The sequence below is a fragment of the Eulemur rufifrons genome, chromosome 7 (genome assembly GCF_041146395.1).
Source record: "Eulemur rufifrons isolate Redbay chromosome 7, OSU_ERuf_1, whole genome shotgun sequence".
NCBI classification, from domain to species: Eukaryota; Metazoa; Chordata; class Mammalia; order Primates; family Lemuridae; genus Eulemur; species Eulemur rufifrons.
In genome coordinates, this window is record NC_090989.1 from 172089513 (window position 1) to 172107327 (window position 17815).

Consider the following 17815-nt stretch of genomic DNA (forward strand, 5'->3'; position numbering starts at 1 on the left):
TGCTGTGAGCGAGGCTGACGTGACAGCACTCTAGCCCGGGCAACAGAGTGAGACTGTGTCTCAAACAAAACAAAACAAAAAAACCCCCAAAAAACAGAGAAAAAAGTTAGGCTAAGATGCAAAAGGACCAAGCTCTGATGACTTTGAGCTAATTTGAATAAAAGGCTATTTGCTTGTTATTAACCGTTTTACAAAATAATTACATAAATGATTTAATTTCTTTATCCCTGCCTCCAAACTGTGTTGATTAGAAACATCATTATTTACAAGTGATTATTTACAGGCCTTTCTTTGCAACGAGTAAAAAATTCAAATATGCCAATTGTTGTCCAATAGATAAAATATAGGTTATTTCTTTTACCATACTAACTATTCAAATATCAAAAAAATATATACCTAAAAAGATACTGTTGCTGTTTTTCATTCATTGTGTAGCCATTATGAAAGCATTTAAGGCTGATCTATCAAATAGTTTATTTCTCCATGGCGAATATGGATCCATACAATAACTTTTAAAAAAATAAAATAGTTTGGTCTGCTACACATTTGTATGTTGACAAGAAAATTAATGGTGGCAACTGAACCTTGCTAAATGAGAAGAGTTTACACCAGTGTGTTTCCTTTAGCATTACACAGACACCACACTGTCAGACACCTGAGATACTTTTCTGGGCTTCTGGTTTGTACCTAATTTTTATGCATTGAATACTCTCCTAACACAGAAATGGGTATCTGCTGAAGTTGAGTGGAACTGGAACACCCCTGGGACAACCCAAATTTTCTAATTTTAGAGATATGTCTAAGACACTAAGGTTGATGTCTTAGTAAAAAATGTCAATAGAAAAGAATCCAAACTCTGTAAAATAATTGAAAGAAGTTTATTCTGAGCCAAATCTGTGCGTCCATGGTGTGGAGAGCCACTCCCACGAAGCCTTGAGCAAGTGGTCTCATTGTGTTCAGGTTATAGCTTGGTTTTATACATTTTAGGGAGACAGGAATTATATGTAAAGTCATATGGAAGGTGTACATTGGTCTGGCCTGAAAAGGCAGGACTTCTCGAAGCAAGATATTACAGGTTTTGGTGGTTTAAAGATTCTTTGATTTGTAATTGGTTAAAGAAATGAAGCTTTGTCTGAAGGTTTGGAATAGTTTAAGACAAGGAAGTCTGTTAATCAGAGACAAGCCACCAGACATACTGAAAGACTCCAGTGATCTGTTAAGTAAACTGATGACCTGCAGGTGTGGTTTAACCTTTGTCTTACACGGCCTCAGGCTTATTAATGATTTTGTATCTTTTTGCTACAGAAAATAACTCCAAAAGGGACAGGGCATAACTAGGTGTGTCTTACCTCCCTTCTCCTCATGGCCAACTCAGCTTTAAGGTTTTTTTTTGGCGGGGGGGAGGGTCCCCTTGGCCAAGAGAGGGTCCATTCAGTTGGCTGGGGCTAAGAGCTTAAGATTTTATTTTAGTTCACAAAGAAACATTGTTTGAGGAATAAAATTGACTAAAATGGGAAATACACACAGAGCTTAGAGATTACAAAACAGGATTTTATTTAAATTTGTATACACATAAAAATGTACCAAAATTTAAACAAAAATCTAATTCAAATTTTTTCCCACCACAAAAATGGACACTATGATAAAAAGCCACATTCCATTTAAATACATTTTTCCATTTTTCTACCACAAAGTGGTAAATTCCAGGGGCTGGGGAGTGGGGCATACGGGAGAGGAGAGAAGATAATGATAGTCAATATAATTTGATCTTCAGTGTTGTCTCACCCTGAAATGACTTAATTACAGAGATTTCTGTAAGAATCAGCATTCTTCACTTGTAACATTAAAATGGAAACTTCTATTCCAAAATCACAAATAAGGCTTCTGTGAGGTAAACAGCGTATCTGATATTAAGGCAAATGGTAAAATACACATATGATATATTAATGCAGACCTTCCATTGTAAAACATATGCTGGAATTAGAAACTTGTAAAAACTGCTGCAGTGTGTAATAGTTATTTGCTTGACTGTCTTAGCTGTGCCTTTTTGGTAGTTAATATGTTAAATGTCATCTTATATGAAATTTTTGTAGCCTGTGATTTGTTCTATTATATGGGATTAGATGTTCACCAAAATTTCTGTAAATGAACCAGGGCCTGATTTCAAATTCTGTATATACACACATTATTTAGCCACATTGACTATTCCGAGGTCAGCAAAACACTGCATACTGAGCGGGCTTGCCATGATAGAAAAGTATGAGAACACAGGACGTTATTTTTGCTCTAAGTAAAATCAGATTTAAGCTGTCTAGATATCTTAATCAAGAAAATACAGATTTAGGATTTTTCATATGGTGATTCTTGTTCATGCCTTCCCCTTATTTCCCCCCCAATGAGATAACCATTTCCTTCACAGTGATGAGAGAACCATCCCTTCTTATGGAGAAATGGACTTCCTTCCCCAAGGGATCAGGACAAAGATGTCACTTCTTGGACACACTGGCCACAGCCTTCTTGGCTGCATCCTCCAGGTCGACAGCGGAAGTGATGGGCAGTCCGCTGTTGTTGAGTATGTTCTGAGCCTCTTGGACATTGGTTCCTAGAAGGGGGAATGACCAACAATCACTGAATGCAACTGGAGGTAGCGCCCTGTGATGATTTTTTTTTTTTTTTTTTTTTTTTGGTACAACCTGAAATCATGGGATGCCTTGGTCTCATCTGACACTAACACGATTTCATCATGACATAGTTTCAGCCTTTTATGATCCAAATCTAGCTAGACAGATATACCCAGAAGACAAATTTATTTGCTTTCTTCTTTTTACTTCAGTTATCTGCCATTATAAAGACACTGCCTATATTTTCTCTGGCAGTTAAAAAAAATGGAAATGAACTTCCTTTAAGATTACGTTCAAAGAAAGATTAACAACCACCTGTTCGACTAGTTTGAAGGAGGAAAAACTTCTGGAGTTTCCCTTCAAGGAATAACCTGAGTATAAAATGGAAAGAAAATGTCTTGTGGAAAAAAATGAGCAAGACAAAGGCATAGCAGGGTGCTGGGAAGGTATGGAGCTCAGATGCTCCTCGATTTACCATGAGATTATGTCCTGACAAACCAACTCCAAGTTGAAAATCTCCTAAGTCGAAAATCCAATTCATATACCTAAACTGCTGAACCTACTGAACATGGCAGCTTAGCCTAGCCTACCTAAAATGTGCCCAGAACACTTACTTTAGCCTACAGTTGGGCAAAACCATCTAACACAAAGCCGATTTTATAATGAAGTGTTGAATATCTCATGTAATTTATTGATGTTTTACTGAATTTGTATCACCTTCACAACACTGTAGAGTCGAAAAACTGTTAAGTCAAACCATTATAAACTGGGGACTGCCTGGACTGGAGTAAGACATGAGGACACACAAGACTCAGTCTATAGCTTTTCACCAGGAAATGAATCAAATATAGGTGCTAATCAATGTTACTGACAGGAAAGATTATGGGATATTTCTCAAGCTGTAATCCAACTAGAAAAGATGAAAGCAAGGATGTGCAAGAGGGAAATAAACATTTTTTACTGATAGAAACTGAAATGACTGCTGATAATCCACAGGTAAGTGGATTTAATGTGGTTTTGGCCCATACCAGAAGTCACTTGTCTTAAAGACCTCTTGGAACGCAGGGGTCTGAGCTGGGACCTGATCTGAAGTTCTGAGGCTGTGCCCACCTATGCCCATGAATCCACTGCTTTGGAGACTTGCAGTATCCAACATGCCCATTTCTCTTCCTCCTCGCTGTATATAATGGGCCTTGAAAATGAGCAATGCAGTCTCTGATGACAGCTCTTGGTTGTGCCTGGTGGACTTGGGAATATTTGCCAGCCAAGTCACCTATTCCAAAAGTGTGCTTCAGTGACTATTTAACATGAGAACTGCTTTTCTGCTTTTTAAGAGTGAACAACCCTCTAGAAGACATGTGATAGAGTTTAAGCATCTAATCAACTATCTTGTCTTGCATTATTTCCTGTGCTTTTAACTAGTTAGCAAGACAGAGCCTATTTATAAACAAAGACTTTGAAATACAGGCCTTGGAGAACCTGCCTTACCACAGAGAGCGCAAATAAAAAGAGGTGCTTGATCAGCATGGTTCATATCAAAAGGCAAAGGCTGGGTTGAATGGGAACAGTTGGATGGAAAAGAAGTTGTGGCAGGGATTCTCCTGGGACTCTGGGTCCCCCAAAGCAGGGGTGAAGGGGGCCCTTGGCACTGTGCCTCCGGCTCACTTCCTGCTGCTTTGCTCAGGAAGCTGATGAAAGGCCTCTCCGGAAAGTGACAGTCTGAAAGGTCAGGAAGTTGCTACCTAAAATCTCCACTCTTACATCCTGGCTCTGCCATGTATTCCTTATGGAGTTTTGGATAAATCATTGGACTCCTTTGTGTCTCAACTTCTTCTTCTTTTTTTTTTTTTTTTTTTTTTTTTTACCGTTTTCTGTGGGTGCCCAGAGCCTCAACTTCTTTATGTCCATATATAACATTATCATTCTCATCATCTTCCCCAGAACTAATACCCATTAAGTGCCTACGGACACCATATAAGTAATGTATATGGAGCATATTGAAATCTTTACAAAAACCAGGTAAGTTGGTCCTACTATTTACGGATAAGCAACTGAGGCACAGAGGGGTTAAATAACTTTACCAGGGTCACAGAGGTGATAAAACACAGAGATAGGACTTAAACTATTTTCTGTAATTGTAAATCTAAAGGTATGTTCTAGGATATGCTGGTCTGCTTCCCTATTTGTAAAACGAGGATAGTGCAGCTGATGGCACAGGTTGCAATGAGAAGCAAATGAAGTAAGACGTGTAAATGCATTTTGTAAATGGCAAAGTGTCTGTGGCACACAGGGCTGGCTGTGCACCAGAGGTTCCTGTTCCTGTCTTCAGGGTAGTGCTGCTGCTGGGAAATAGCTGCCCAGCCAGAAACCACTGGCCTCTTGCATCTATGGAATGTGAGAGGATGTGAATCATGTGCTCTAAGAATCTCCAACGTGACCCTTTTGCATTCTCCCTGTTTTCTCTGTCTGTCGTCTGGAATGTTGCCTGGTGGGGCAGATCTGGAAGGCACCTTTTGAAGATGGCAATGTCTCCTTCAGCCTGGACACCTGAATAACTGTGTGGAGCAGAACATCCCACCCACTCCCCCTCTCAGATCTGATGTGAATGAGGAAGAACTTTTTATATGTTAAGTCCCTGATGTTTCAGCATTTCTGTTGTTTCAGGACCCACAATTACAATACTTTGAATAAGACATGACTTTGTAAATACTATGGAAGGCAGTTTCCTTCTAAAATGGCTCTCAAAGATCAATCGATCAATCCCACCTGCTCGCATCCTTGCATAATCCTCCCCGCTTCAGTGTGGGCTGGACTCAGTGCCTTGCTTCCAATGGTTAAGAAGAACATGGCAAAAGTGATGGAATGCCACTTCTGATACTAGCATACAAGAGCCTGTAGCTTCTGTCTTGCTCTGATTCTCCCTTTGTTCACTCTGACAAGGCAAACTGCCATGCCATGAGCTGCCCAATGGAGAAACCCACTTGGCAAGGAACTGAGAGCAGCCTCTTGCCAACAGCCAATGAGGAGCTGAGGCCATCAGTCTAACAACCCATGAGGAGCCACATCCTGCCAACAGCCACGGGCGTGAGCTTGGAAGTGAACTCTTCCCCAGGCCCAGGCTGAGATGTCTGCAGCGCTGGCTGCCATCTTCTCTACAGCCTTGTGGGATCCTGAGAGAGAGGACAGAGCTCCGCCACACCTGGATTCCTGGCCAAAGAAACTTAGATAATAAATGGTCCTTTTGTTAAGCTGCTAGATTTTGGGATAATTTGTTACACGCTGTTAGATAACTAACACAGACATAAAGATTTATCATTTCACTAATACAACCTTGGTGTGCATTTTGATTCATCTGGAAAGGTTTTAGCCAAGGTCCCAGAGGTTGCAAAGTAGGACAGGCGATCAGACAGCGGCAGGTGTTAGTCACCAGGCTAAGGGATTCAGGCATTAATCTGTAGGCATGGCTTTCATGGAGTAACGACAGAGCGGGAAGCAAAAGCTCTGACTAAAACAGAAGCAAATCAGCTTTGGACCAGAAGGCGAATAAAAGTTAAAGTGTGTAAATTTTTATCCCCCTCAACAGAGACACGGATGTGTCTCTTTTCCCTCTTCCCTCTCTCTTTTGAGCACCTTCCAATCTCAACACACAGCTCCCAAGACTTCCAGACAGGTGTCAGAGTGGTGCCCTTGAGGTCTTCCTCCACCTCAGATCCTGCTCTTTCTGGGGTCCAGTTTTATCATGGTTCCCACCTACTGGAGAACTGTTTATTCCATTTCACCTGAATTCCCTTCCCTGTGTTTGGATGAAATGGGCTCTTGATCTTTTTTTTTTATTCAGGTAACCTCTGCATTTCCTTGCAACCAAGCAGTCTAAATAATTCAGTTCCTTAATTAACATCCTCTTCGGCACCCAACATAGTGCCAGTTTTCCCATGGGGGGGAAAAATCTGGTGTGGAAATTCTTGAATGTCCAGATATGCTGGACCTTCCATGAAGAGCTCTGTTGGGCCAACCTCCTTCTCTGCTGGGCTGACATCCATGTGTTCATGAGGCATCTGTTTAAATGACGTTTCTTTGGGGATGCCTTCCACGTCACCACCTCCCAATGTCCCAAAGCACTTGTAAAATGCGCTTTCAGAGTACTTGTACTTCCAGTATCTTAACACAGATTATCCCCCATCGGGATGGCTTACTGAAACTTCCCTCATCCCCCCTAAACACGCGCCTCACTTTGTCAGGCTTGCTCGCCGGGATATCTTACAATATCCCCGTCACTTAGCCATGTACTTGCTGACAGGCTGAGCGACTATGGATGCGTTCCCACACAGAAAGCGTGCTTGGTGAGGGGAAGTGTGGGTGGGTACTTTTTGAGTCACCTTGGTGTTCTTACACCCACAAGGTGTTTTTATAGGGTTGAAATAGAAACTCCAGACTGCCCATGGCACCATAAGGAGTGATTTTTCTGAACCTTTTCCGAGTCCTCCGGGGGCGCTGGTAGTGGCCCCTTTCTCTAGGAAGGGCCCGGGAACAGCGGGCTGCGTTCACTGCCCCTGGGTGAGCCCACAGCTCCGGGTGTCCCAGCCAGTGAGGCCCTGCTGGAGGCTGACACCAGAGGGCAAGGCTGGGAGAAAAAAGGGGAGGGGGCAGTGGCCCAGAAAAACACGACCCTTCTCTCCTCCCAGCTGATCCTTCGGTGCCGTGTCAAAATGCCTAATTGCTTCATAATTCTAGGATCCACTAAAGTGAATTTTAATTATACTTGCAGTTACATTTTAATTACAGCCTTAATTATTAAGCATCTACCAGGCATGCTCAGAACCAAGCAGTTTTTGAAGGGGATTCTCATATTCAAATATAAAGCTCAGGCATAGGACTGTGATGAGAAATGCATCACATGTAGAGGCACTGTGACCAGATGGAAACCTGTCACACTGGGGGTGAGGGGAGGAGAGAGAGGGAGAGCAGTGGAAGAGAGAGAGAGGGAGAGAGACCAGAGACACATGGAGAGTCATGGGGAATGACCCAGAGAGGGACAGACATATGAAAAGAGACAGATACAGACAGGGCAAACAGAGACAGAAAAGGAAAGTGAGCTTGCCAAGCAATTGCCTACGCACCAGCCCCTGCTCTGACCCTGGCTCCATCTCCTCTGAGCATTCCACCTGGCTTCCCTTGGACGACACAGCTCTCCTGCCCATGGACCCCGCCCTGGCTGTTCCTTACCACCTGCTGCTTCCTCCTTCCTGTTGAGGGAGCAGCTGGAGAGGGAAGTGAGGACATGCAGAAATGGGGGTTATTAAAGGAAGCCAGACAACTAGCCAGGCGTAGTGGTGCACACCTGTAGTTCCAGCTACTCGGGAGGCTGAGGCAGGAGGATCGCTTGAGATCAGAAGTTCAACACCAGCCTAAGCAACACAGTGAGACCCTGTTTCTCTCTCTCTCTCTCTCTCTCTCTCACACACACACACACACACATACGGAAAACAGCAGCCACCAAACCTGGGTCATTAGAAAAAGGAAATAGAGGAAGCCTTGGAAATGACTGCTAGTTTGTCAGCTCCTTTTCTTAATGATATTATTTGAGTATTTAAGGTTAGTTTCTTCTTGATTCACAAAGTGTCTGACATCTATTCCCCATCCCTCTCTCTGCCTGTACTTCTAAATAGAAACCATCATAGCTGCTTTAAACTCTGACACGAATTAAGTGTTCTAAAGAGAGTGTTTATGCCTGTGCACAGAATTAACAAAGGAAATTGATCTCTTTCCCACATTTAAATGGTGCTATTGACATGTTCTAATATTTATTAAATGCTGCATTGCTTTTTAATGAGGCTGCAAGACAACACTTTTAATAACCACCTGTACAGATAACTGATCAACTCACGCTGGGGGAACTTCAGGCACTTCCTAATATCTGCTTGTTGAGAGCCAGTAAGCTAAATGGTTATCTACCCACTGCCGGCCTTAAAAATGGAAAAACAAAGAGGAGCAAAGGGGAATGAGTTTAAAATGAAATCTTGCTCTACTGCTAGAGGATATTACAAAAAAAAAATAATAATAATTATTAAAATCTTAAAAATTCTTGACCTCTTCGGCACGTGTTACCAGTGACATCCTGCCACTGGGTGGGGTAAGAGAGCTGTAAACAGAGATGCAAGGTTAATTTATCAAAATTTGTTCTTAGCTTTCATTACGCATGAGAGAAGACAGCAGCAGTGGCCACACATGACAGGGTTTTGTTCAAAAGGGGAAGCCCCTCACCCCAACTCTGGCCAGGCTTTTATCACAGGGCTGTGAAGGAAACCATTTTCTAGACTAGAAGTGTGTAGAAACTGCCTTTTTAACACACTGACTGCCACACCATAAAAAAATTTTTTTTTCCCTTGGGCCATGGCGTTTTATTACGAAAATAGAATAAAAACTTCAAAAATGAAACGATCCTTGCTAATTTAATGAAAAATTTGTTATTTTTTATTGTTTTCTATGCAACTGGAGAAATAGTTCACGTGGCTCAAGAGACTTATGAGTTACACGTTTCACGAGGCCCCAGGCTCAAAACTAGGATGAGTTAAATACAACTCACATGGCAGTTAATGTGTTAAAATCATTATTTCAATAGAAATTCAGGTTTTTTTAAAGAAGAACACAATAGCACTTATTGAGTACATATTAGGTACAATAAATGATTGTTAGATATATGATTTTAGGGGTTCACAAGTATTATGAAACTTAATCCTCAGAGCAACCCCTAAAGTCAACATCATTTTTATCCCTATTTTACAGATGAGGCAACTGAGGCATTGGAGGCTTAAGACGTGGCCCAACATTCCCCAGCAAATCAGAGGCTGAGCCAGGATTAGAACCCAGGATCCTCTGACTGCTAAGCCACATAACCGTGCAGCCCAGGCTTTAAGTGCTAGAAAGAATCCTAGGCATCCTATAGGATAAGTCTCTTGATTTTGCTAGAGGAAACTGTGGCCCAGAGATGTTAGATCATTTGCTTGGGTCAAATGACCAATTAACTTTGCAGGTCTCATTCTCAGTGTAGTGCCCTAGGTCAGGGCTGGCAAACCGTGGCTTTTGGGCCAAATCCAGTCCGCTGCCTCTTTATGTACCACCTGGGAGTTAAGAATGTTTACATTTTTAAATAGCTGAAAAAAAATCAGAAGGCTATTTTGTGATACATGAAATTTACATGAAATTCAAATTCCAGCATCCATAAATAAAGTTCTCGTGGAACACAGCCAAAATGATTTGCTTACAGATCGTCGACGGCGGCTTGTGCTCTACAATGGCAGAGCCGAGTTGCTGAGACGCAGACAGCATGGCCTAGAAAGTCTAAAATATTTCACCCCCTGCTCTATGGAAGGGAGTCTCCCCACCCCCGAAGAGAGGGGAGATCAGTGGAAATAAGCCAAATCCTATAAAGCAGCAGATTCCTCCTAAAATGTTCTCTGTCCCTGTGCTCTTGCTCCTCCATCCTTATTATCCTTTCAAGTGACAGAGAAGTCCTGTTTTCTTGGTGACGTGTAAATTTAGATTATTTATCACGTCTTCTCTGTCTTGTTACTGTACGTTAGAAATGGAATAATTTGTTGAGAATCAGAGGCCAAACCCCTGCTGCGTCAGCAGCCCTCCTTGTATGTGATGATGTGGCCCAAATACCCCGCACCTGGCCCGGCCGCCAGCAGAGTCCACCCATGGTCTCCATCGAGTTACCGACAGAAATTCAGGTGATAATAAGGAGAGCTGGCATTTATTGAGCCAGGGACTGTTCCAAGATTTAAAAACTCATCTGCTCCTTATAACAGTTCTGTGATGTTGCCATATATTTTTATTCCCATTTTACAAATGAGGAAGCTGAGATTTTCAACCCGGTTCTGTTCTCAAGAAGGTGAAAAACCTGGGAAAGGTACTGCAGTTTTGAGGCTTTAGATGTCTCCTCGGATGAGTACCTTATTTAAATGCCTCGGATCTCTCACCTTTTTTAAAAATTAAAGATGACATAAGATATCCTGTGTGCCTGTATCATATCCACACCTAATTTCCTCAATGATTTCTTCTCCCAGGGTAAGAAGAAATCAACAGCCAGGGTGTGAATGTGATAGTTATTCGGATGATCACAGCAGGAGACCCCAGCTTGAGGACAGGAAGCCGGTGGCCAGGTTCTTCTCTATGGTGTTCCAGACAACAGTGTGCGTGTGCTTTGATCACGCAAGCAAGGTTTAGGATTAAGTCTAACATATATTTATTGCGGGCTTAAGGTAGGTGCTTATGATTTTGCTTTCGCTTTCAACTATGTTGACTCTCAAAAAAACCACATATATGTATTAATGTAAACCAAAGTTAATGGAGCCTTAATATTAAACTGTAATGGAATAAACTCCCTGGCAAGCAAGAACATCTTACAATTCTGTACTCACCCCCATCACCTGCTAGGGATAAAACAGTTCTTTTAAAGGAGGAATGTTTTTTACACTTAAACATTTGCACATAGACTTTCCTTTCATGCTTTCCTTGAATCTTCCTCCTTTCCCTCAATCCACATATAATGTAATTTATGGGTGATTTAAGGAATCTTCAAAGGTAATTTTAACAGTATGAAACTGAATAGACCCCATTGCTAATATTTTCCTTGAGAGGAAGTTAGAATCTAGGAGCTTAATATTGCCTGCCAAATTCTTACTCTCCTGAGATATCACAGAACTGAGGACAGAGGGAAATTCAGATACAGATCATGTGAAGATTTTCTAGAATCCTAGGTATTGCTGCTGGCCTCTTCTCCACACCAGGGATCTGCAAACTATGGCCCATGGGCCAAATCTGTTCCATTGCCTGTTTTTGTTAAAAAAAAAGATTAATGTGGCACAGCCATGTCTGTTCCTTTCCCTAGTGTCTATGGATGCTTCAGCACAATGGCAGAGCTGAGTGTTCACTACAGGGAATGTGTGGCCCACACATTCTAAAATCTTACCATTTACAGAAAAAGTTGGCAGACCTTTGCTCTATACAATCCAATTTCTAGCCCTGTGGCCAAAGGGCCAGGCTGAAGATAAGAACCTGCCTCCTCTGGTCTTTCCAGTTTGCAGCCTCCACTTCCTCGTCCCGATGCAGCAGGCAGCTGTATTTCTAGGGGAGAGAATTTCACCTCTGGTCTCTTTCAACCAACAATGGCAAATCCTTGGCTCAGACGCCCCCCTCTCCTTTCCTGCACTGTGGTGTGCAATGATCACAGAACTCTTCTCCACTGGGCTGGGAGACAGCCTTGGGATCTTTCTTGGCACAGAACTTCAGGCAGCCACTGTCAATAACTAGAAGGTGGCATGAGATGAAAGCTACTTGTCTTCCCTGTTCTAAAACATTCTCATGGATGGAGTCTTTCCGCTTAGGTAGCCCTGCCACTGGACAGCCTCCAGGTGGTGCTGTCTGGAAGAGTCTTATTAGCAGGACACACCTGTCCCCTGTAAAATAGTACAGACCCACTCTACCTGTAAGTCTCCTCCCTGACAGCAATGTTCCCTCTCTCTCTGTGTCTCTCGTAGCTGATCAAATGCAAATTTCAAATGTTACATGAGGAAACCGAGGCAGGAAGAAATGAATGACTGGTCATTTAGAAAATACCCAGAGAATAGACAGTGAGTATCCTGTTGTTACAAGGCAGGACTCAGGATATGCCAGGCCTAGTACTGGCCATGGTTTAAAATCTCCCCTTATTAAAATGCCACACCCACAGCTGCTGCTCAAGGAAAGAAGTTCAGGCTCTTGTTCTTGAAGGAACGACCACTGCCCAGAGACTGGGGCAGGCACCTGACCAAAGACAGCCCACTCCTAGGGCAGACTATGACCTATGATGTGCACTGGGGATGTCTCCTTCCACACAGAGGGACGGTCATTAGCGTAACACTTCTTCAGTGGCCCTGCAGGCTGGGGTGGGATGGAGAGAATGGACTGGAATGTCTGAATGGAGAAAGTTGGCATGGATAGCCCAGCCCCTTCCTCTGCCCTTCCTTTTAGGGATATAATGCTCGGAGTAAGCCCAGGTCATCTTCGCCTCCTTGGGGTTCTGCCCTGGGGGTGGGAGGCTCACCCAGGTCCAGCGGTGCCTGAGCCTGGGTGTGTGAAGCTGCCTAACGCTGGGGTTCAGGGTAAGGGAAGCTCACTGTCAGCACACAATAAGGTGCATCCTCCAACTTCTTTTTTTCATCAGTAATGAAGGTGATACTGTGGTCTCAGTTTTTTATATTTCTCACGAGGATCGGAACCTAGATGGGGAAGAATCTGTTGGGTGCCCTCAAAGACCACACGGCCTGGTTGGATGGGCTGTGGACCACAGGAGTGAGGGCTATTAGGTAAGCAGACTAGACGGCCACCTGCAGGGACACAAGGGGACCAGACTAGCCTTTGTGAGAGGCCAGAAGGCAGAGGCACCAAAAAAGAACATGAAGGAGTGACAAAGTCCTCCAGCACTAGAGGGTAAGCTAGAGGGAAGAGTTGGGAGGCTTTCTAGGCTCAATTCTGTTAAAGCCTTAAAATAAACCTCCTTTTTATCAAGGTGGTGGAGAGTTTTGGCTCATTATATCTCTCCCGCCCCCCCCCAAAAACCCAACACATAAAAACACAAAAAACTCTGAATAATGCAGAGACCACCTTCCTTCAAGGAGCCCTAGTCCTGCAATCACAATGCTGACTCTCCCAAGGGGTATTAGAAGGGTTTGTTCTTGGGTAAGGCAGTAGACGTCCCACGTGGAGTAAAATTTCAATGCCACTACCTAGGGGAGAAATGAAAACTCCAAGTGCCAAACAGAGGAGATTATTTTGCCTGAAAATTTAAATATGAGATCTAAAAAAGTTTTAATTAGCCTAACTAATACTATAGAGGTCAGGTCCTGTGAGGCTTTTTCTCAAGTTTTCGGTGTGGCCACATTTAAGCATTAGGAAGTGCTTAATAGACAACAGAGAGATCTGAGGCTGGATGACTGATTTGGCTTGAGCTGGTGACGATGAGGTGAACGCCAAGAGGAATGAGGAAAGGGGAGAGGATGCTAGTGATTGAAGGCAGGAGAGGCGACACACGACGCACGCTACCATGAAGTGAAACTGGGCCAGTAAAGACAACACAGGGGACAGTGAAGGAGGGAGGAGATGAAAAGAGGTGAGTGGCACGACTGAGGCAGAGAGCAAGGTGATGAACAGGGCATGCAGAAAATGGAGACCTGGAAGAGAAAAAACAACGAGAATCAAACGTGGAGGAAAACAGGTGTGTGCTGATGGAGAACATCGGACCCTTCTCTGGGTGCCTCGTTTCCAATGGCAGCAGGAAGAGAACCGAAGAGTGGAGAGAAGGGAAAGACCCTCAGACTGGCTGCGGTACAGGTGGGGAACAGGTCCTCTCGCCTCGCAAGGAGGCAGGGCTTCAGAAAGGAAGAGGAGATGAAAACTCAACTCTGTAGAGAGAACACATTGGAAACAAGCACCCGGGGGAAAGCTTAAATCTGGAAATGTGCAAGGAGGCCAGGGAACGTCGTCAGACACAGAGCTGGACCCTGGCATCTGCAATTGCTTTGCCCAGGACCACGCCACCACTCAGCCAGGGGGCCCTATTCGCCGTTTATTCTGGGTGTCAGCAGCACACCTAGGGCTTGTCACTCTGAATGAAAACGTTTTCAAAGCTAGTCAGCCACGGTCAATCTACTGAGGCTGCCTTTTTGATGGAGACAGAAGCATCTCATCTCGGTCTTACGCCCTAGCATAACTGAAGACTTGCACGACAGATGGCCGCCAAGCGTAGGGACACAGCTGAAAGCTGTGTGGCTGCTTCTAAACACTTTAATATTCGTAGGTTTCTTTTTCCCCTTCAGCGGACCAAAGCATCACGTAGCAATGTTACTGTGTCTGTGCTAAGTAGGAAACTTGACTTGCATTCCTCTAGCTGTGGCTCCAATTTTGTCAGTTTTCCAGGAGCAAGGATAAGGAGGAATCATCAAGAGGAGGTGCTGGTGCCTTGTCAACAAAGTAAAAGACACAGACTATGTTTATATTACCAACAACTTTAGAGAGAGTTTAGGGAACATTGGAGGGATCAGTAAGGAAAAGAACAAAAGGGACAGGACTCATGTTTTTAAAGATATTTGGCAAAAAAGAAAAAAAAGTTTACATTGCAGAAACAAACCTTTTGGTATTGGGTGGAAAAATCAAACTGAGAAGATTTGGCTAAGAGAAATGGGATCCAAACTACAAATTTATCTAGGCTTATTATTATTTCTTTTTTATGAGCTCAACTTGGAATCGTAATGAACACCTAAGAGAAAAGCAAATTCCTCTTTAGGCATATTGGAGACACAGAAGTCTGCTGCACATGTAAATGGGACAGTAATAAGGAAAAATGAATTCTAAAAAAACAAATAATTCTCTTAAGATATTGGTGGGTTCTGATACAGAACTGTAAAACCACCTGCAAGAAATTCAACTCTTTGGCTGAAACACTATGTATGCTGAATATACGAAGCTGTCAATAAATGTATGTTTTTCCACAGTATCATGGGTTGGGCTGAATTAACCATCTAGGTAATTTTTGTGCCAAGTTTTGTATATATTCCAGAAGAGAGAAAAAAACAAACACACACACACAAAAAACCCCTCATTCCAATTTGTTCTTTATTCATGCCAGAAACAATTGTCTACAAAGGCTAAATTTCCCCCAAATATGTGGTTGTTCAATTCACCCAAGAGTCTTTTAAATAAAAATAATCCTTCGTCTCAGCTGGTGAGTTCTATTCTGATAAGGCAAGTAAATACATGTAATTATAAAGTTACCATTTTCAAAGAGGAGAATAATCCTTTCCTTATCCACTGGTAAAACGGCTTGTAATTATTATACGGCTGAGAACAAAGATTTGTCCACAAAATCCCACTAAATCAAGCCTGATTTGATTGATTAGAACTTTTCTCATCAGGACATTTCTAATACATTGTGTGTGGGCAACAGAGTCTTTTAAAATGTGGGCTGCAAATTAGTAAGATATACGGCAAGGGATCTCAGATCTTCTAAATGGTCATAGAACAAACAAGAGGGGCCATTTAACTTTATTCATGGAAGATAGATACTAGTAACAAAACATGCCATTGGGCTTTTGAAAAGTCTGTTATCTTGGTCATTAAAAATTTTGCAGTTGTCCCAACTGTTATAAGCATGTGGCAGAGTGCCTAAAACTTAGAAAGTGCTTAATAAATATTGGCCATAATAGATATTTACTATTGTAATTCAGATTGTGGTAAAATTTTTCTACCATATCTCATTTTTAGTGTCACTTGGCTTTGTCATACGTGCTGGGATGATGGAAAATCTTTTCTCATCTTACTCTCCCTAGCTAGACAATGGTGTGTGTTCTGGGAATGTCAATCAGTTTTAATACTAATTATGAATAAAGATCACTGAGAAGTTCACCAGTTAAAACTGGGAGCACACTGCTATGTCAGGTCAAATAGAAACTGCCACTAAAATTGTCCAAAACGTTCTTGCCCCTTTGTCTTTCTTTGTCATCACAGACAATGACGACAATGAAGACTTGCTCTGTTTAGAAGAAAACAGAAGGAACCAAGTCATACCCTAAGGTTGTGTAAACTATAACTAAATGTGGAAAGATGCGTGGGAGGGGAAGAATTTATGTTTTGACACAGAGAAAAGCAAATTAAAAATTTAGATGGAATATAAAAGAAATTTCCCAAAAGTCTCTGTAGTTGGTAACTTTTCCCCCACTGGAAGCACGGAGAACCACACTTCCTGTGATAGGATATTTTGGTTTTGGTTGGTTTCTCATTTGAACTGAACTGTCCGGCAGAGGAACAACTTCCAGTGCAGCCAGTCCTCATGTAGTTTACCAAGGGCTTTTAAAGTGGGGGTGACTTATCCATTGGTCTATCACACCTCTCCTTGGGTCATCCCCTGTATCCCCACATCTCTCCCCACATGCATTCTGATATCGCAGCTTCATCTCAAACTTGGGATGACTATACTCTAATGTCATCCTCTCCCGTGCTCTCTAATGAGTTCCGACTCTGACTTTCCCAAGTCCATCAACTACTCCATCGTTTCCTCGGTCCATAGATTTAAATCCCCGAGCTCCCCTTGTTCTCTCACCTCCTTTTCTCTCTGCTCCTGCCTCCACCCCACCGTACCTCTATATGGCAATTCTGCCTGGGTTTTCGATTCTACCTAATGTCGTTGACTCTGACCACTAACTTTATTTTCCCACTCTGTTCTTTCAGCCATAACATATTGTTGGAAAGCCACTATTCTCTCCAGGACAGCCTTCTGATCTACCCAGGTCCTGGGTTTCAGATTTTACCTGTGTTATGATCCCAGTACCAACTCTTAGGAATGGAAGATGACTTACTTGATAACCTACTTCTGATCCTCTGCTCCTTCCTCCTTCCTTTCCAATGATTCAAATCTTACATATCCTTCCAGGCTCAACTTGGAAATTCTCCTTTTATACTATTTCTTTGCTAACTCACATCTCTAAATCTACTATAATAGTCAATATTGAGTAAGCTTAAAAATTGGGGCATGTCAATGAAGATAAGCAGAGCTACAACAGGCACTGACCTTAAGGGACACGTACTTTTAGGAGTCTGCATTTCCTTAGTGTAAAGAAGACAGGAGTGGTTTGCACTTATTTCCCTTCATGCGGGCTTTATGGATAATACCTTCTCCAAATTTCTGCCTTTTGTTACCTATGATCAGCACCAATGGTACATTTAGAACAGAATGCTTCACCTTTCCCTTGCTTATTATGCAGGGCCAATACAATCTTGGGATGGGTCTTGTCATGGTGTGGGGCTAATATCCCAGAAACCACACATATGGATATTAGTGAGTATCCTTCGTACTATCATGCTGAGTGTGAGAGCCTGTATCTATCTAAGGACATTTGTCACACATGATGCCAATTCCCACAAGAGGAAGAAAAGAACGCCAGCTAGGACTCCAGAAATGTCAAAAGCTCTCCTGCTTTTTCTCTCTTGATAAAGATCCCAGGTGCTTATTACAGGACCGGGGCTGTAATGGTGAAAGGAGGATAGTGGCAAAGAAGGGCCACCATGGAGATTTTTAGCCTACGTAAATTTGGGGGACAGTGACCTCTTTGAGCTTATCTTGAGCCATCACATTCAATTCCCCATAATATAGCAGATGT

The 17815-nt window shown here is 42.7% G+C and overlaps 1 protein-coding gene across 1 annotated transcript in view; it reads right to left on the reverse strand.

The window, feature by feature from the left end:
- Positions 1–1572: 1572 nt before the first annotated feature.
- The window catches only part of SUCLG2 (succinate-CoA ligase GDP-forming subunit beta), a 256631-nt gene continuing 240388 nt past the window's right edge, over positions 1573–17815 (reverse strand). The window contains exon 11 of the mRNA XM_069473782.1: positions 1573–2602. Within this exon, the coding sequence (XP_069329883.1) occupies positions 2487–2602 (116 nt within the window). The 3' untranslated portion in view covers positions 1573–2486. The remainder of the gene's footprint in view (positions 2603–17815) is intronic.